Genomic DNA, 19,070 nt, shown 5'->3' with positions numbered 1-19,070 from the left:
TAGTAAACTAAATTCAGTAAACTCTTCAGTAAACTAAATTGCAAAAAGGAAGCTTATGAAAAGTGGAAACTTGGACAAATAACTAGGGAGGAGTACAAGAATATTGGATGGGCATAACAGGGATGAAGTCAGGAAGTCCAAACTGCAACTGGAATTTCAGCTAGCAAAGGATGTGAAGGGTAACAAGAAAGTTTTCTACAAGTATGTTGGCAATAAGAGGAAGATCAGGGGAAGTGTGGGTCCTTTACTGAATGCAGGAAGCAAACTAGTGACAGAAGATGTAGAAAAGTCTGAGGTACTCGATGCTTTTTTCACCTCAGTCTTCACAGACAAGGTCAGCTCCCAGACTACTGCACCTGGCAGCAGTTTGGGGAGGAGGTGAGCGGCCAACAGTGGTAAAAGAACAGGTTCTGGACTATTTAGAAGAGCTGGACCTTGAAGTTATAGTGGACAATAAGCTGAATATGAGCCAACAGGGCACCCTTGTTGCGAAGAAGGCTAACAGAGCACTGGGCTGCCTTGGTGGAGTACTGGGCTGTCCTGCCCAGTAGGACAAGGAAGTGATTCTTTGCCTCTACTCAGCACTGGTGAAGCCACATCTGGAGTATTGTGGGCCCACCACTACAGAAAGGATGTGGAAAATTGAAGTGAGTCCAGCAGAGGCCAACGTAAGTGGTGAGGGGGCTGGGGCACATGACTTCTGAGGACAGACTGAGGGAACTGGGCTTATTTAGTCTAGAGAAGAGAAGACTGAGAGGGGATTTAATAGCAGCCTTCAACTACCTGAAGGGGAGTTAAAGACAATGGAGCTAGACTGTTCTCAGTGGTGGCAGATGGCAGAACAAGGAGAATGGTATCAAGTTGCAGCAAGAAGTTTAGGTTAGACATTACGAAGAATTTTCTCAGTAGGAGGATTGTAAAGCATTGAAACAGGTTACCCAGAGAGATTGTGGAGTCTCCATCCTTGGACATTTTTAAGACCTGGCTAGACAAAAACTTGGCTGTGATGATCTAGTTGGGAATGGTCCTGCTTTGAGCAGGGGGTGGGACTACCCTTCCAACCCTAACTTTCTATGATTCTATATTTTAGGGATGAAGAGAAAATGAAAAGAAGATAGAAGCTGCAAATTGTCAAGAATTTTTGAAAATGGTATAAAAATCCAGCTTCCCACATTACTAGTGTGGGCCACACTCAACAAAGTATAGTATTTAGAATCCAAGGGACTCTAGAGATTGTTTTACTAGTGCCGTTCCTTGTGGAGAAGATCTTTTGTAACTGTCAGAATGGAACATACAAAGGTGTATGACACTTGGATCCTTGCCAATATGCAAAGCACAGAACATATTGCAATTAACTAATGCACTGAACTAAAAAAAATCTTTCTAGACTTTTGTACACATACACAAATATTTTAATATAATGGTATCTGAAATGTTATCCACATTATTAGTACTATCATAATTATTAACTAAAAAGATATTCTTTTAAATTCTGTAAAAATGACATATTTTACACATCCTCTATTTACAATTGCAATTTACTTAAATGTTATAAAACATCCAATTTTACCTTTAAAATATACCAGGACTCAGTATTAGATATATTATTATTGACTGCAAACTTAGGGTTTGCTGTGGAACTAAACATTCAATGGATATCAAGCTAGCAATTTAATAAAAATCATCACTATCAAGATATCCAATAAATTAAAACCATATTACACGATCCATGTTCATGATCCTTTTTTTAAAAGAATAAAGTTCTACGGAGGTCTGGATAATGTCACGGATGTTTTGGTCAAGCTTCAGGATTTGATGGCATTAGCACTCCTGGCACAAGTGTGTTTGTCCTAGATATGGCTCGTGAATAAGTTCGCTCCATTCCTTGCTGTTTTGCTGGATCCTCCTTGTATGTAATCTTTGAAAGAGAATAAATATATAAAAGAAATAGATTAAAACAAATCATATCCTCTGAATAATTTAGACATTTTAAAACTCTTTTCAAGGATTTAATATTTTTGGTTCATTAAATAAAATGTTATTGATTTGGAAAACCTGATAGAAGGAGCTTTTATATTAGAGAAGTAACTTGGGGCCCCAAGTCTTGCTGTCCTATCACCCTCACTCTTCATCAAGAGGCTTATTTAGGAAAAGACCCAGGGTGAGGCCCTTGGTTGGGATTCTCAATATCAATGTTTTACACATTGTCAGCTAGAATTGCCCAGTTGACTATTTTTCATAAACAAGTTAGATTACTGTTTATTGTATTATATTTAATGTTACACTTAGGGGACACTGTCCTACAACTAGATCCACTTGTACCCACCCAGAAACCTAAAAATTAGTATAGGGTTACAGGGTTTCAAAGTTTCCTTTGCTGGCAAGATCAAGGCTAATATTATACAATACAAATATAGGGACATATAGACAGATACTGAAAAAAGACAACTACACAAGTAAGGAAGATATAACTCCTTTTTTTTCGTTTCCAGTAATGTGCATGTACATGGCACAATGCAACACCCAGCAAAGATACCCAAGTTTGCCCTGAACAAGTACGACTAAGGTTACATGATCATGGCTATACTACTGCCCAAGAAGGCTCAGGCATCTCTGCATGCCAAAAATGTTCTTAATCCCAGTAATATTTACCTCTGACATTTATAAGGCTGGTAAAAGAAAGTTTGTCATCTTCTAAGAAAGACTACATGAAGAAATTTTAGTTGAAATATTCACTTCGAAAAATAATAGCATGAACATTATTTTGACACTATATTGTAACATATGGATGACAATGGAAAACATTCTTCTTGTTGCTCTCCAAGTATAATCCCATGCAGTTCTTAACCAGTCCTTTTCATCTGCCAACCTCCAAATGCTTTAGTAATGGAGATTATTACCATTTAATGCATAGGGGAACAGTGGTACATAAAGTGGGGATTGACTTGCTCAAGGCCAAACTGGCAGGCCAGTGGTGGGTCTTACAGTGGTTCCAAAAGACATTTAGGCTTGGGCTCTGGCAGGCCTCAAAGGGAGGGAGCTCTCAAGCTGAAGAGTGACTCCTGAAAACAATCCCTTGTGTGTTTATGGCCAAGCAAATTTGGCAGACCAATGATACTTGCAGGAGGTTGTTCTTGGTTTAGAGATCTTAGGAATCATGATGCCGTATAACGGAGAAAGTACCCTTAGGTACATAGGACCTGTGCCATTTAGGGTTTTACAGATGAAGACAAGCCCCCTGAGTTGTGCCTGGAAAGGTACTGGAAGCCCAGGCAGGCTCTGGAGCACTGAAATGGGCCTAGAATCCAGGCTGCTTATAGCTCAATACAGGGAGACGCAAGGTCCTACCATCTCTAAATGTACATTGCCAATAATTCACTTTAGAAGCTGTCTTTAAAATAAGTAGATTGGGCAGCTCTTATGCTGAACATGTCAGAAATTTTTCCTATACTGCATACCCACATTAAAATAATCTGGAAGAATCCTCCAAGGTTTATCCCCTTGGTAGAAAAACTTACTCAGAGCTTCAGCATTCATTTGAATGCTGAAGCCCTAAAAAGTGGAGAGCTTGCAGTGCTGACACTATGCAGCCAGGGGGGCCCTACACACACATTTCAGCATGCTCCACAAGCTCCTTTACTCTGTATGACAACAGATGACAGCAGTGCACAGGGCAGCCTTGACTGGCAGCCCATTGCCAATGGTCAGTCTGTGTTTCCCTTTAGTATGTGCGGGGAATGTGAAGGGCTCTGTTCTGCTTCCTGCTGGAGCAGCAGAGTCCAGTGAGCAACAAACTGTCTGCACAATAGTGGCAGCGGGGTGGGGCTGGGAGGGTAAAGAAGGGTTGCTGGAGGACTATGTTCTCTTCTGAGAGAAGCAGCATGTACAGATATTTGCTCTCCTAGGAGAAACTCTCCAGGGACTGATTCAACCGTGATTGTTCCCAGGTTATTTTTCTTCTGGAGTGGCCATTTTTACTCTGGAAGTAAAAGCCTGAACAACTGTATGCTTGTGGTTTCTCCTGGGAGGGCAGCAACTCGTAGGAGAAACCAAATTTCTGTACCAGGTCCTAGTCTCCTCCTGGTAACTTAATTTGTTATTTGGGCATCAGGTACCATTCTGTCCCAAAGGAACAGTGATCTTCAGGAACAAGAGTGGAAATGGACATTTTGGCCTGCAAGGTCAATAATTTTACAAGCAAACATGCTTTGGGACACTGAATGCTGAGCTTGTAAAGAGAAGATTTTGCACAGACAATAAGTGCTGTGCACTTTGCAAGCCTTTCCTGCTGAACCTGAATATCTTTCCCTAAAAACTCATTTGGTTATGCTATTACTGTGCTGCAGGCTATGACATTTGTCACCTTTTTTATTTCACTCAGCTGTCATCATGACAAAAATAGCCTGGTCATTTTTACAATTTAGTCTGTTCGGTTGTGGTTCCTGGTCCTCCTGAACTAGCCCACTGGCATGTTTGGCATCATAAGAATGCAAGGAAATATTTAAATGCAACAGATTTAGTGAACTGATTCTCCGTCCTCCTTTCTTTTTCTTAAATCTGAGTGTTGTGCCCAAAGCTAGATGACAATTGCTCTGTAGACATGGGTGGTCCAAAATCTGCCTCCCAGTGGAGTCAGTGAGAGCAGAACCATTAGAAATTAAAATTAAAACAAACTTCACATAGTGATTAAACAACATGGAAAGGAGAATTTCACTGAGGGGAAAAGTGGCTACTGTAATATTTCCTTTACTTGGTAACTCGCACCTTTGTCTTCTTTTCTCCTTGTCTATTTCTGATGGCACTGCATAGGTGTTGTGCAAGTGTTACTCCTCATTACATCTGGGTTCTAGAGGAATCATAGAGCTTTGCTAGAGGAAGGGAAGAGAAGAGGATCCCAGGCTCCCTCTCTCTCTTCACTGTTTTGCTCACCAGCTCCTCCCTCTACCGTTGAACTCCAACCCCTCTTTAAACGCAAACCCACTGCCTATTATCTATGAGGGAAGTAGGCAGCTGCCTCTTTACCAGGGCTTCTAATGAGTTAACCAATAGTGAAAGGAGTTATCATCTTTTCAGGGCTCAAACGTACTGCCTGTGAATGAACTTTCATTGCTCGGGCAACAGGATACACAATACTGCTTTTAAAAGTATTTTATTCTCCTGTGTAGCTCCCAAATTGCTCAGGATGCATATTCTGGATTCCCTTATCCAGCCACCAGCACCTGCAGTGCAGCACCTGCTATCTGGCAAGGAAATCAGAAGACCGTTCTTGACTAGTAATTTGGTATTATCATCTTGGATCCCCACAGCCGCAAACTAAGGTTGTTGACTTCTGCTAAGCCTCAAGATCCTAGCAGTCCAGGAGTCATTAGCCTCAAGGTTGCTCCTGAATCCAGACTGCACAAGTAGCATGTCTTGTTTTTTTAACCCTGAAGTGACTTATAGGAAACTTAAATGAACATATAATGTAGGTAAAACAGAGAATCAGCAAGAAAGAGCTTGTCACTTTAAAGGAAATTATAGACGTAAGAAAAAAAACCGAACATACCACTTTTGGCTATAGTACTGAGGGAAATGTTAGACAGGGAAGGAGAGAAACTGTATAAGCATGGACCATGATAGAGCTGGCAGAAAAAAAGAGAAAAGCATACATGATGAAAGAGTCATTAGCAGTAGGTATGCACACTAATCAGTCTGGAATACAACAATGAGAAGGACATAGACATAGACATAATGTCAGAGGCAAGGATTTTTGTGTATCTTTTATTGGACCAGCTGTATAGGTAAAAGGGATATAGATAAGCTTGTGGCTACCCAGTACCATTCCTTTGGTCTCTGAGGGTGAAGTTACACATTACACTTGGACCACCACATTAAAGGCACTTAAAATGCCAACATACATGGGTGCGGACAGAAGTGCAGCTCCCAGTTGTGACTCAGAATGATTTTTGCAAAGGGTTCTGAGTTACAACATTACCCCAGACCAAACAGAAGTTCATTCCTGGTTCCAGGGGAGAGGGGAATCTAGTTGTGACTGGGAGCCTGCAGCCAGGTTCCCACAGGAACGCCCAGGGTCTCTGCCAGTGCTCGCTGTTTTCAGAATGGGAGGGGGAAAGGCAGCAGAGGGAGCTTGTTTTTGGGGCTCCCCAGCTAGTGCTGAAGGGTGAAGTGGGTGAATTGGAGCCCCCCCTCTGGGGGGGAAGGGCTGAAAAAAACACCATACTGAACTCCCTCTGCTCCTTTCCATTTTGAAAACAACATGCTGGGAGCTGGCAGATACAAGTTACAAAAGATGCTACATTTTGTAATATTTTTATCTGATACCTCATACAATGATGGGTAAGATTTTTGCTGAATCAGCCATTTTAGAAGCTATTTGCAGCTGTGCACTTGTGTTTGGTCACAGCTGTAAACTGTTTTCTGTGGCCAGATCAGGTGAAAATTGTCACTTCTGTCTGTACCTCATGTGTTACAGGTCATTAACAGGTGCTAATTGTCCTCTAAGCATCTTAAAAGTTATGCCACTTCAGGTGAGGACATTTGAGCCCTGCTGCTCAGCTCAAGTTCCTTTAGTGTCAGGCTGTTGCACTGAGATAAAACAACCAATCTGCAGTCTTCCAGTATCCCAGGAGTCACAGCTCCTAGGACCTAGGTGGACTACCTATCCTCCCTGACTCTTAAGCCCTGGATTGAGAGCTGAGACAGCCTAGCAGTGGTGGCTGAAAGAGGGAGGAACAGGGGATGAGAGGAGAAGGAAGGGAGAAGAAGGAAAGAAAAGGAGGATGGGGTGGATGGGGAGCTGCTGGGCAGTTGCTTGGGGAGAGGGGCTGGCAGGTAAGCAGGCAGCCATGCAGCCTAGAGGAGGCACACTAACTGGATGTGGGGGTGTGGAGGTGTTGGGTCCCAAACTGCGACACATGGGGGCAGTATGGGCTGCAGGGAACCCAAAAACAGGCAGGGGGGCTCCCTGCTGCTGCCGCTTCCCCTGCCACTCTGGGCTGAGGACTGCCCCCAGCTAGTCCTTGTTAGTGTGGGAGCAGGCAAGAACTGGGAATACACCTTCTCAGCTGCTGCTGCTCTCAGGCTGAGCACAGCCCCTGGAGTAGAAGGGGAGCTTTTCTCACCCAGGCAACAGCACTGGCAGCTGCAGGGGAGCAGGGTATTGGGAACCAGGTAAGAGCTCCATGGGGAGGGTGAAGGTGAGTGCCAGGGGCCAATAAGGGTGCTGCTGGAGAGCAAGGGCAGACCTGGCAGCTCCTAGCCATGCATCTTTCCACCAGCCACTCAGGGACCCCAGTGGCATGCCTGAGCAGTGCAGGTCAGAGGAAGCATTAACCCTTAACACACAACTGGTCAGACAATGATCTCACTTTAATACCACTTAAGTTTAGAGTGGCCTAATTGTAACATATAACAGCACCCTGAGAAAAAAGCAGACACAGCTTATGCTATAGAGCAGGTAGAATAAAGGCTTGTATAAACTTCATATGTACATAAAAACACAGGATATAAGAGACACTGTCAGAGAAACAACAGACAGGAGAAATATAGTACATAGGATATATAAACTCTGATTATACAGACACTGGTAATTATATACACTAAATAACTATGCAAATGGTGCTTAAGTGTGAAATCAGGCCATTTCACACACAAAGTGGGTATTTTCAAATGAAAATTTTCTAGGTGCAATTTTATTCATCAGAAAAATAATATATTGGGTTTATACGTTTACTTTAACTAATTTGGTATAAGATTGTATTCAATCACCACTTCAGACATAAGCTAAATCAAAATATGGCACTCCTGTTTCAGAAGAAGAAAAGCTGTATACAGACACAGCATGGAAATAACTAAGGGTATAAATTAAAATCCTTTTGGGGAGCTTGTGCAGAGGCGTAGCTAAGTACTTCAGTGCCCTGGGCACAGCAGAGTGAAGAGTAGGGATGTTGGAGGGGGGAGGTGAAGGATGTTTTAAGCAAGTCTTAGCTCACCCAGACACTCAAAGACCCCAGCTTCTGCTACTAGATGTGGGGTCACTGCACCCTGGCTAGAGCAGCTGACCTGGCAGGGACCCAGAGGTGCTACTGCTTCTGAGCGGACTCCACACACAGTAACGTTAGCAACTGCTGCAGCACAGCTTTCTGCAGTCATTCTAGCACTCCCTCTCAATCTGCCCCCATGCCCTGCTTGTACCTCCCTTAGTTATGCTACTCTGGTCACATGTAGTCCAGCTTGCTGTTAAAAGCTGCATTGGTGCTTGGATATTGCTCCCTGCGATTGCAGGTGAAGGTTTAAAATGGCAATTTTGGAGAATCCTTTTGGTTAACAATAGATTGTAAACATAGGGGGCTGAACGCAATGGCCCCTTGTGGTCCTATGTTCCTATATTTGTCAAAAGGCAAGGATTTTTTTGGGGGATGATTTCTTTTATTGGACCAACTGCATAGTTGGGATAGTTAGACAAACTTTTGAATGCAAGACATATCTTTGTCAGCATTCCCAAGGATAAAGGAGGTCAAGTTTCAACAGACTTTATCTCTCTGCACTATATAAAAAAATATTTTCACATTCTGAATACTGGGTATAAATATTAACTATACAGACAATTCCTCCAGTTATAAAAATCTAGCATTAAAAGCAATGTACAATTATATTTAGAGAATCATCTCACAGCTGTAGATTGAATCAAATAAAATGAAGTGGAGAGTTCACTGTGATCCTAGCTTATCTAGTTACTTTTAAATATCTCTAGATATCAGTCTTTCTTCAGTCTAAGAAGTATTTGTTAACTTCACAATATGTATCAGCAAGGCTGGCACAAATGTCAAGTCTTTGTTCATGAGCATTTATGTATAATACAGGCAGGATTACATGTCAGGATCAAACTGTATGAGCAAGTTTACATAATGATTGTTTCATTATTCTTGGCTCTAGTCAGTGCTTTTAGTATTTCACTGTATTTCAAGGTCCCTGAAGTTAATTTTATTTGTTTATCACTGGAAAAGCAATTATATTCCCCAGTCATCATCACCACCAAGGGTTAAAACAAAGCCTCTCACCTGTTCATTCATGACTAGAGAGAGCTCACTGAGCATATCCTTATAATGAGACTTCAGTTCTTCCTGGTATTCTAACTGATCATCTTTAATAAGACGTTCGTTAACTTCAAGAGCATGCCCGCATGCTTCTGCAAACTGCCTGTAAACACATACATGAAAACATTTCTATGAAAAAACTGTTTTGTGAAAAAATAGTATGCAGCTTAACCAATTGTTATAAACCATGAGGGGCAGATCACAGAGCTTTGCTGTAAATCGGTAGGGCCACTCAGGTTAATGTGACTGTCTCAGAATTCGATAGAAGTTTTGCCTAAGAAGAAAGATAAAAGATGTGGCTTTGTAGGCATACTCTGGTTCATGTCAGAAATGCTGTCTGATTTAATGTCATATCCCATTCTTTTTCTCATCAGTTTGCATTAGCCAAAGAAGAAAGAGTCTAACTTTAAAGTTTACCTGAAGATTTCTTTCAGGAGTTTGACTTGGTTATCAGGATACTTCTTAGCATTTGTTTCTTCAAGGAAAGCTCGAGCATATGCCATTGGTCCTGCATTGATCTGTAGAAGAAAAAAATCAAGATTAGGGTACAGAAGAACATAGCTGGACTGTGGTTTATAACACTCTTTCTTTTTAAGGCTCATGTTCATTTTTTCTGACAGTGTGTGGAACCACAGTGTTTCCTAACTGATCTCACAGATTAAAGAACAAGGGGTTTTGTTCCTCACTTTATATTCTAAAAATCTGCACAGCACAAAGCAGGATCAGGGGGTGGCAGGAAGGGGGAGCAGGGGAGGGTGTATGTCTACAATATTAGACTGTGGCTCAGATCCCTGGCTGGTTTAAATTGGAAAGTTCTGTTGAAAAGAAGAATGCTGTAGTGATTTAAAGTTGCTGAAGACTGAAACCTGTGTTTGAATCTCACTGGCTAGATGACTCTTGCAGAATGCTTCATATTCAAAGAGTGAGAGGATTTTGACAAACATAAAAGGGAAATGTTTCACTATTGCTAAACACGCTTCTCTCTTCACTCCTAGCTTCTCTAGGTGATTGTCAATTAAGACATATTTGAGTACTCATCTAAGTGGTTGGCTTTAGGTTCATCTGACCCAAAATATTCAGGTTAGAAAGAGCTTAAAATTTATTAGGAGAGACAGTTACAGCTGCCTTGCCAGGCATCAATCCAACACCCAATGAGGTCAATATGAATCTCTCTATTGTGTTCAACAGGTATTGGAACAGGTTGCAAAACTTTTGGAGTGCAGTGCATTGCATGTTTGGAACTGTAAAACGGGTTAAATCAGCGGTTTAAGCTCTAAAGAGCGAGTACAAGCATAATTGAGCTGCTGTTACCTTCACACTGACACTTCCTTGAAGCTTGAGTTGAAGTCTAATCATGTCCACTTCTTCCATTGTGCAAAGCTGATTAAGTTCTGAAACTTTTTTGGACATCTCATCAATCGCTACTTCAATAGGGTTCAGTTCTGTGCTTGTTTGGCTTATAACTTGAATGCGCTTCTTCACATAAGGGAATAAGTGACTGGCTGCTCAAAAACAAATGTAAAACATTCAGAGAAATCCCTCCCCCACAAACTGGTAATTAAAGAGGCAGAAGTAGTGAGTCCAGGGTGTTTCAGGCCACCTTGACTATTTCATTTTACAAATCCCTTTGCTGACCCAAATAAAATGATACATCTAATCACCATATATATTCAGTGGGTCCAAACAGAATTTTTGATGCAATCATTATTAATAAATCACTCTATTTTGAATCATAGCACTGTTCATTGTGTAGTTTTCACATCCTTATAGTATAAGACTCTACACTTTAAGATTTTGAAATTCACACATTTCTGTGCTGCGTTAAGGCCCTCATCAGTTCACAAGCCTATGTTTAACTTGGAGTATCTCCATAGACCCACTCAATTCAATCAGAATACACCCATGCTGGAGGCATGTGCCTTAATGCTTTGTTGAACTGATGCCTCATTCTCCTACAAAGCCTAATTTTACCATAGCAGATATGTCAAATTCAGAAGTCATTTCTATTGTTCAACAAAAAGTCATGTTTCCTAAGGAGAACTGACAGAGAAGACAGTCATCATTGAATCTGCTTCTTCACACCTCAGCTACCAAAGCAGTTTTGTAATTTTGCCTCCTGTACCTTGGCAGAAATAGTTGCCACCTGTGCCCGTTCTACTTAACTTATGTGATGGCTGCCATCTTGGCCAACATACTGCAGATGGAACGAGGGATCTATCAGGCTAGAAGCCTGAAAATTCATGCTTCTCTCTTTGACCTGGTTCCATCCTCAGCCAAAATTTACAGAGCCTATGTTCCTTTTATAGGCTGAAACAGACTCCCAACACTTGAATCAGTGGACTATACTTGCTCTGATTACCCGGCAGTTTTACCCCAGTTTAGTGTCCTTTTGCTGCTGCTCTTTTTCATTGCTACACTAGTTTTCTTTCTGTAGCCTCTAGACATTTCATTTTTACAGCTATAACTTATACAAGTGTAAAATCTTATAAAATGCATTATATGGCAAGTACTTGTACACATTGGGTATATCTACACATTCATGAATGTGCCATAGTCACTGTGCATTAAGTTTAGTACTTGTATAACCAAGTACTAAATCAATGCGCAGTAACTGGAACTACTGTGCAGTAGCACCAGCATATGGCTTTTTAGTGATTCTAACTGTGCAGTAGCCTAATATTACTGCAGAGTAGTGCATTAGCACGTTTTTTGCCCTGCACGCTACTGCACAGTAAAAGTAGGCTACTGTGCAGTTAGCGTCTCGTGTGGACACCCCATTGTTTCCAAGAAAACAAGATGATGCAGTGAATGGATAAAGAGAAATGGATGAAGGTGGGTAGATTGGGGAAAAGGATAATGTTCCTGCCAACAGCATAGAACTGAGGCTGGCACAGTGCTAACATAGCTATTTCATATAAAAGATGCTATATGTCAAGTATTCTTTTCTCCCTCCACAGGACAAAACTTGAGATGATTTAAGTCAGTTCTGTAAGAGGGTTTCTCAATTTGACCCTTTGCAGAAGTACAGACACTCCAATCAGCAGCGCTCTAAATTCTCTGTCATTCTGTAGCCTTTTCCTTGAATGTCAGCATCTCTGTTCATATCTACCCATGAAAACAAAGCTTCCCAAATGATATTCAGAAATCACTTAGAGACGCAGCTAAAATTTCAGCTATGTCAATTCTCTGTAGTCATGTCATGGATCTTCTATCACTTTTCTTTAAGAAGAGAATTTAATCATGATAAAGAACTAACCATTTAGCATCTTAGTTTAATTCAACAGGAATTGACACTTCTGCTGCTTTTTCCTTTCCTTAAACAGGAATTTTGGAATGTATCTGATTGCTTGAAATAAAGATACTATCTTACTTTTTAAAAGACTAATATATGTGTTATATGAGAATTTGTTAAAAATTGGAATATTTGCTATGATTCATTTTTCTTAATGGGTAAATCTTACAAGCCCTACATTTGCTGTCTTTAGGCTGCTTCTACTATGAAGAAAAATGAATGAGAGTTTAGAACTCATTAAACTGGTATAAATCAGGAGCAATCCTAATGAAGCCAACTTAATTACACCATTGTAAAGCTGGGGTGACAGTAGAATACTAAGAAAGAATAGAGGCAGTTAACTATTCTACAAATTTAAACAACTTTTGTTTTTGCACTGAATTGTAACTAGTTTATGTCAAAAGGATTATACACAGAAATAATGATACGGTGAAGTGATTGTTGCTCATTTAAAATTACCCTTTGCACAAAATTGTTGGCAAACAAATATATTGACTGCCATACTGATTTTTAAGCAGAACAGTCTTTGAAATTCTTAGCAGTTTCATTTAGTCAAAACCCTTCAAAGAGAAAAGGCAGCAACGTACTTGTCAAGATTGTCCGTCTTTTGCATTGCTCCTCTACCCCTCCGTGTTTTTTTCCTGACAGTGTGAAAGGTGTTTCAAATACAAAACGGTTGATGTTGTGATGCATTTCAAAGTCAGTTTTTCTGTCCTCAGCTTCCTTCTCTTCAAAGAAAGGTGTAACATATGTGACCTGGATATAGGCATATTTTGGATCCAAGTCTTTGGGATTGACCTGTGTTAAAATTGTTATATGTAAGGAAACTTTCTCTGACTCTGTTGCATTGCAAATTATACAGTGAGCAATCACAGTTTACAGGCACACTCTTTTATGATATTATAACACTACGATCAACCCAGGACATGATTTTTAAAAGTACTATTAGGTAACAAATACTTAAATATCTAAGTATGGGTTTTGATTTTCAAAGACAACAGGAGTTCTGAGTACACAATGATGGCAAAAATTGGATGAGGGTTAAATGAAGCCAAAATTTCCTTTCTACTAGTAGAATATATTTGTGGGCTGGGTATTGTTAAAAACGGTTACACAGAGGGATGTTCTACTTCCATTGTCACTGTACCAGTAAAACCATACCTTATGATTTGGCTTGGTTTTGTTAGAAACTAGCCTATAACAGAGAGCCTGAGTCTCCCTGTTCCTTTAAAACAAGCAGCCCAGTGAGGGAGCACTGCAGGCTAAGCAGGGTGCAGCAGCTGCAGGTCATTGAGGTTGATTAAAAGGCACCTGCAGGCAGCCCAGGCAGTCTGCTGACCAGAAGGAGGCAGGCCCCTGGGAGGATATAAGCCTGAGGCTCAGGCTAGCAGGATAGTCTCTCCCTGGCTGCCACAGGGTAAAGAGCTCCTAGCAGCAGGGATCCTGAAGGGACTGCGGTGCTGCTTCTGGATCTCCGATGAGGCTACAGGAGCTCGCTAGGATATAGCTTTCCATGAGGGAAAAGTCACCCTCTTAAAGAAGCAGAAGGCTATTTCCCCTTTGTGTTTCTGTTATAGTCCAGAGGCTTACGTTTAGCCAGAGTTAGTGTTTCAAAACCAGGTCCGATACAGTGGGTTCAGTCTGGAAGACATAGCTGAGAGGAAAGGGGCAGCAGTCAAGGAGGCTGTGCCAACGAGATGCCCCCACAGGCTCCTAAAGGGGAGGGGGCAGTCCCCACAAGCCCCAATCCACACAAGCAGCACAGCCAGAGTCAGAGCAGGAGCCACAGCCACGCAAGTCAGCTGATTAATCAGCTGTTCCCTGGGTGGGGAAAAGCTGAACCAATCATGGAGGCCATTCTGGCCACCACAGGAAGATTTAAAAGCCCCACCAGGACCTAGGGGGAGGAGGGGGAGCATGCCAGGTGTGCTGAGGCTCTTGTGGGAGCAGGAGCAGTGCAGCCAGCTCCGTGCCAGCATCCAGAGCGGCGGAGCTGAGCCCCTGTAGTAGGCTGGGGGGAGGAGGCAGTCCCACACCAGCTCTCCTCTCCAGCGGTCTATTTTTTTTTTGGCAAAGAGCAAAGTAGAGGCATTCTATCCAGAGGCGGCAAGGAGTATGCCAGCCTACAGAAGCCCAGCTCATCAGCATCCAAGGTGGAGACGCTAGCTGTCAGGACAGCCAGGCTATCCCACCAGGACCCACGCCGATGCTGGTTCCCCTGGCAAAAAGGGGTTGACTGAGTATGGTCAAACCATGCAGGTGGCATCCATCCGGTTGGCGAGTGGATGAGAAGTAGGGGAGGCAGAGCCCCACGGAACATCACGACCAGACAGTGAGTACTACCATCCCCAGGGTCCCCCAGAAAGAAGATCTCCACTGAACCCCTTCCTTTCATTGAATAACACCAAGTCATGGCAGGAGAGCTGAGGGGGCGGAGGGGCCCACACCATATGGAAAGTACATCACCCAATGCAAACCCCATCTAAGACGCCTTCTGTCACAGAGGCCAAAACCCAACAAGTGAACAACAATATGGTAACACCTGTGAAGATTGGGGCATAGTTTAGGAGAGGACTATCGGTCTATCGGACTATCGGTCTCGTGCCGGTATTTAGCCTTAGATGGAGTTTACCACCCGCTTTGGGCTGCATTCCCAAGCAACCCGACTCCAAGAAGACCCGGTCTATGCTAGAAAGTGAAATGTGGTTTAGGAGAGGACTGGACCCACACAATTAGCCCCTAAGACTTTATGTGCCTAGCAGGGCACAGTCAACTAGAGAGGCCCAACGAGGGGCCTTGGAACTCCAGTGGGAGTCCAGTTGGATTGGGGCCATGTGAAGGCCTGTGGGCAGCCTCCCCATTATCATTATTATATTATACCATCAAGGCATGGCAGGCGGGAAGGGAAGGCACTCTAGGGGTAGAGCGGGGCATGGTCATGGAGCCACCAGGGGGCATCCCAGCTGCTCCTGGGACCCTGACATGCTACATAGTCCACACTAGTTCCAGCCTCTGCTCACATCTATTAGAGGCTCATTCTAGATAATATAAATGCTATCACAACTCACTTAGAAAAGAACACCAATATACTGCATAATAAAAGTCTACAATACACACTTATATTTCAGCTTAAGGTTAAAAGAAGAACAGGGACCAACTATGGGCTCTGCGGACTTATCTAATCTGTGAAGGCACTATGCTAGAAAGTGAAATGTGGCATACTTTCAAGTGCTCTACTTTGACATGAATGTAATGACAACAGTTGTTCCATACCTTATTGGAATCCTGAATTATTTTCACATTATCCGCTCCAAATTTATCAGCATAAAGTTTCAATAGTCTCTGAGAAATCTCAGACAGGCCAGTTAACTTGGGTTCTTTGTAGATATACTCTTTGCCTTCCTCTTCTTCAAAAAAGCCCTGTAGAAAATCAAGAGGAAACAATCAGTGTAGCAGGTATGGTAAATTAAAAGTAAACAATAAACAACACATATAGACATACCGGTGTAATGCGTCTAACTGTTTAAATGCAGAACTCATTGATTATTTTTCTGAATACTACATTATGAGACTGATGAAGGAATCCAAAATATCAAATGCATTCTATATTAGAGATATAATTAATTAAACTTTAATTAGCTTGATACAGCTATTTGTGAAATATGACGATTATTAGTTTTTTACTTGTTTGCCTGCATTTATTTAGATATGTGAAGAGAGTGCCATCATGTGGTACATAGTAGGTATAATTTGCAGATGACTGCAGCAGAAGTTTTAACATGTAGAGCAACTTCAAATAAACTGATCTGTACCTCATTCAAATAAACAGAATATTCTTTAATAACTCTGAAAGCCAATAATAAATTGCAGTATCTTTAAAGACAATGTAATATCTTGTACCATCTATACTTTTTCCCAGAGCCCGATGAAGGGACTTTGATCCTGAAAGCTTGCAGAAAAGGACACTTTTCTTGTGATTTCCCAGTTGGCCTAATAAACGGTATCATTTTGGAACCAAGAGTTCTAGTTTTTGTATGTAACATAATTTACATTTGAAAAGATGGAAAAGCATAAACTATAGTTTTTTACAAGATCTACAGTCTTAGCAAAGCCATTTACTTGCAATAGTGGAAGTAACTGAGAGTGTCTAAATAAAAATGTTTGTTAAAATGTAAGGCAATTTTCCACTTGGCAGTTTCCATAAGAAATGTAAATCTCAGAAAATGAACGTATACAATACATCAACTTCATGTGAAACAAACACAAATGCAATATGTAATTATGCAAACATTTTGGGGTAAATTTTTATGGCTGAATGGATCATATCACTATTAACAGTAATGGGACTTTACCTCTGACAATATTTACATTTCTGGGTTTCATTTGCAGGATTTCATACCCTGTTGATAGAACTTGATGATGCAAATCCTGAAGCTATAGCTCCCAAATGTCCCCTTTTCATTCATGAAGAACACACAATTAGTTACTGAGTCTCAATGATCTTCCTAGAGAGCACTCTTGTTAATAATATTAATAAAATTCCATTGCCAAACAAGGAACTTTACAGACAAATTAAAGTCAAATGTATGTCTGAAAAGTGAATATCTTGTAAACTCTTACTTGGATGAGCAATTAATTGTGTTGAAAGGATTTGCAGAATCATAAACTAATTTCTAAACTCTCTCTAAATTATCCTAATGCAAAACCACTTTGGGGGAACAGAGGCAAAAGTTCCTATAGTTCTACACAACCTCAACTAAACACTAATCAGGATTGTTTCAATCAAAACCATCTGCCTTATGTAAACATTGAATTTTGAAAAGATATAGTCTCTAAAATAATCTTGCTGTGAACTGGGACAGCATATCAGCTTAGATGTCAACATTATGCATTTTTGCTAGCAAGAGCATAGTGTTTACATGGGAAGTGTTAGCTTTCTGTGTTGATGCAGTATGACATATTGAAATGATATCTTTCATCTTACCAAAATGATTAACATAGAAGTGATACATTTTCAATAGTCTTTAATGAAGGAGGCATTACTTGAAAGAATGGTCTCTGTGGCATTTCACATGATAAGTGACAAGTAGTAGTTAACTGAAAGCTACATAATAATTCTGTCTGCCATATGTCAGATATTTAAAAGATCATTAAGCATCAGATAAAATATTTTTGGGGGTCAAATATCCTTGAGTTTAGGGATTTTAAAATATTAAGCAGCTGAGGTCCCATTCTCAAAGCACAGCAATAGTTTGCTCTCCTGCTGCCTATGCCTGGTTTACAAGAAGGGTGTAGGCTTAGGGATGAAAAACATTGCAGTGGTCTGTAGAATGTAACGACATATACAGGCACTCTCAGCATGTTAGGGTACTGGTTTCCAGCAAACCCTCATTCATTTAGGATCAGATTTTAACTGACCTTAGAATGTCTGTGCAGTGCAAGAAAAGCTCACAGAGCCACTCTTTCCTCATACATTTCTGCAAGGAAGAGTTACAGTTGCAGGGAATGCGGGACTACTCCCCTCTACGTTTTCCTGGGGTAGCCCATTGTTCCAGAGGACCTGGGCTGTGGTGGATCATGGCCCAGCTTCTGTTGTGTACTGGCCTGTGAAACAGGCCATGAGGACCAAAAACATCTGGCTGCATTTCTAAATTTGGCTGGATGAAATGGTTGAAGTATCCCCATGGATTATGGCATCAGCCAGATTTTCAGGAGCAGAGGCACTCTGACAAGGCCCCAGCATGACCATTGCAGTTGGGGGGATAGAAATGATCTGATCCTACCAGACGCTGAGTGTCATCTGAAAGATGCCAAGTGCCTTCATGTTCCTCTGGCCTCCAGAGAGCAAAATTACTCTCTGAATACGTTCAGGTTGTGGTTTCAAAGGAGAATCAGATATCTTCCACTCAAATATTCTCCTGGCTCTGCCCCAAGCCCATGCGACTTTGGCAAACTCGCTTTGCCTCCATTCCATCTCATACTTTCTATCTCATCTATTTAGAGTATAGACCCTTTTGAGGAGATTCATGGGTGTTTGTATAGTACTGAGCCCAGTGGCCTGTGCATGAAGAACTGGGGATGGTCAGGTCCAACTCCAGATTTTTCTCCTTGAGAATGGGTAGATTTGGAAAGTTTGTGAATGAATATAAGGGGACTGTGCCAGTAAGAGCCCAACATGTATAATATAGGATAATAGGAAAGTAAGGCTGGAAGGGACTTCATGAGATTATCCAGTTCAGCCCCTACTCAGAACAGAATCATCCCTGACTAAACCATCTGAGCCATGTAACTGTCTAAACTGCTTTTGAAAATTTTCAAGGATGGAGATTACACAATACTGTAGGTAGTCACTGAAGCATGTATGCAAGAATGCACATGTGAGAGCAACTGCATAGCTTGGGGTGTTCTGGCTACTTTCTCAAGATAGCATGTGTTTTAGAAACACACAAGTTGGGCGCACTATGCTACTTCTACTTGCGTGAATAGTCGAATAATTTTTCAAAAGTGCAGAAATATTATGAAAATATTGGGGTTCCGCAGGGCTCGGTCTTCGGGCCTGCACTGTTCAACATCTTCATCAGCAATTTGGACGAGGGGGTAAAAAGTACCCTGTTCAAATTTGCTGATGACACTAAGATGTGGGGGGACGTGGGCACACTGGAAGGATGCAACAGGCTACAATC

General features: G+C 41.5%; 1 protein-coding gene across 5 annotated transcripts in view; it reads right to left on the bottom strand.

The window, feature by feature from the left end:
- Positions 1 to 1,394: 1,394 nt before the first annotated feature.
- DOCK10 (dedicator of cytokinesis 10) overlaps positions 1,395 to 19,070 on the bottom strand; it is a 202,821-nt gene continuing 185,145 nt past the window's right edge. For all 5 annotated transcript variants that reach the window (XM_019533056.1, XM_019533052.1, XM_019533054.1 and 2 more), the window contains 6 exons: positions 15,661 to 15,807; positions 12,975 to 13,185; positions 10,407 to 10,597; positions 9,513 to 9,613; positions 9,060 to 9,198; positions 1,395 to 1,918 (listed from right to left, as the gene is read on the bottom strand). In XM_019533056.1, the coding sequence (XP_019388601.1) occupies positions 1,799 to 1,918; positions 9,060 to 9,198; positions 9,513 to 9,613; positions 10,407 to 10,597; positions 12,975 to 13,185; positions 15,661 to 15,807 (909 nt within the window). In that variant the 3' untranslated portion in view covers positions 1,395 to 1,798. The remainder of the gene's footprint in view (positions 1,919 to 9,059; positions 9,199 to 9,512; positions 9,614 to 10,406; positions 10,598 to 12,974; positions 13,186 to 15,660; positions 15,808 to 19,070) is intronic.

Source organism: Crocodylus porosus, unplaced genomic scaffold (genome assembly GCF_001723895.1).
Source record: "Crocodylus porosus isolate Cpor-Errol unplaced genomic scaffold, CroPor_comp1, whole genome shotgun sequence".
Taxonomy (NCBI): Eukaryota; Metazoa; Chordata; order Crocodylia; family Crocodylidae; genus Crocodylus; species Crocodylus porosus.
Note: the sequence above shows the minus strand (reverse complement) of the source record. Positions and strands in the feature narration are given on the sequence as shown.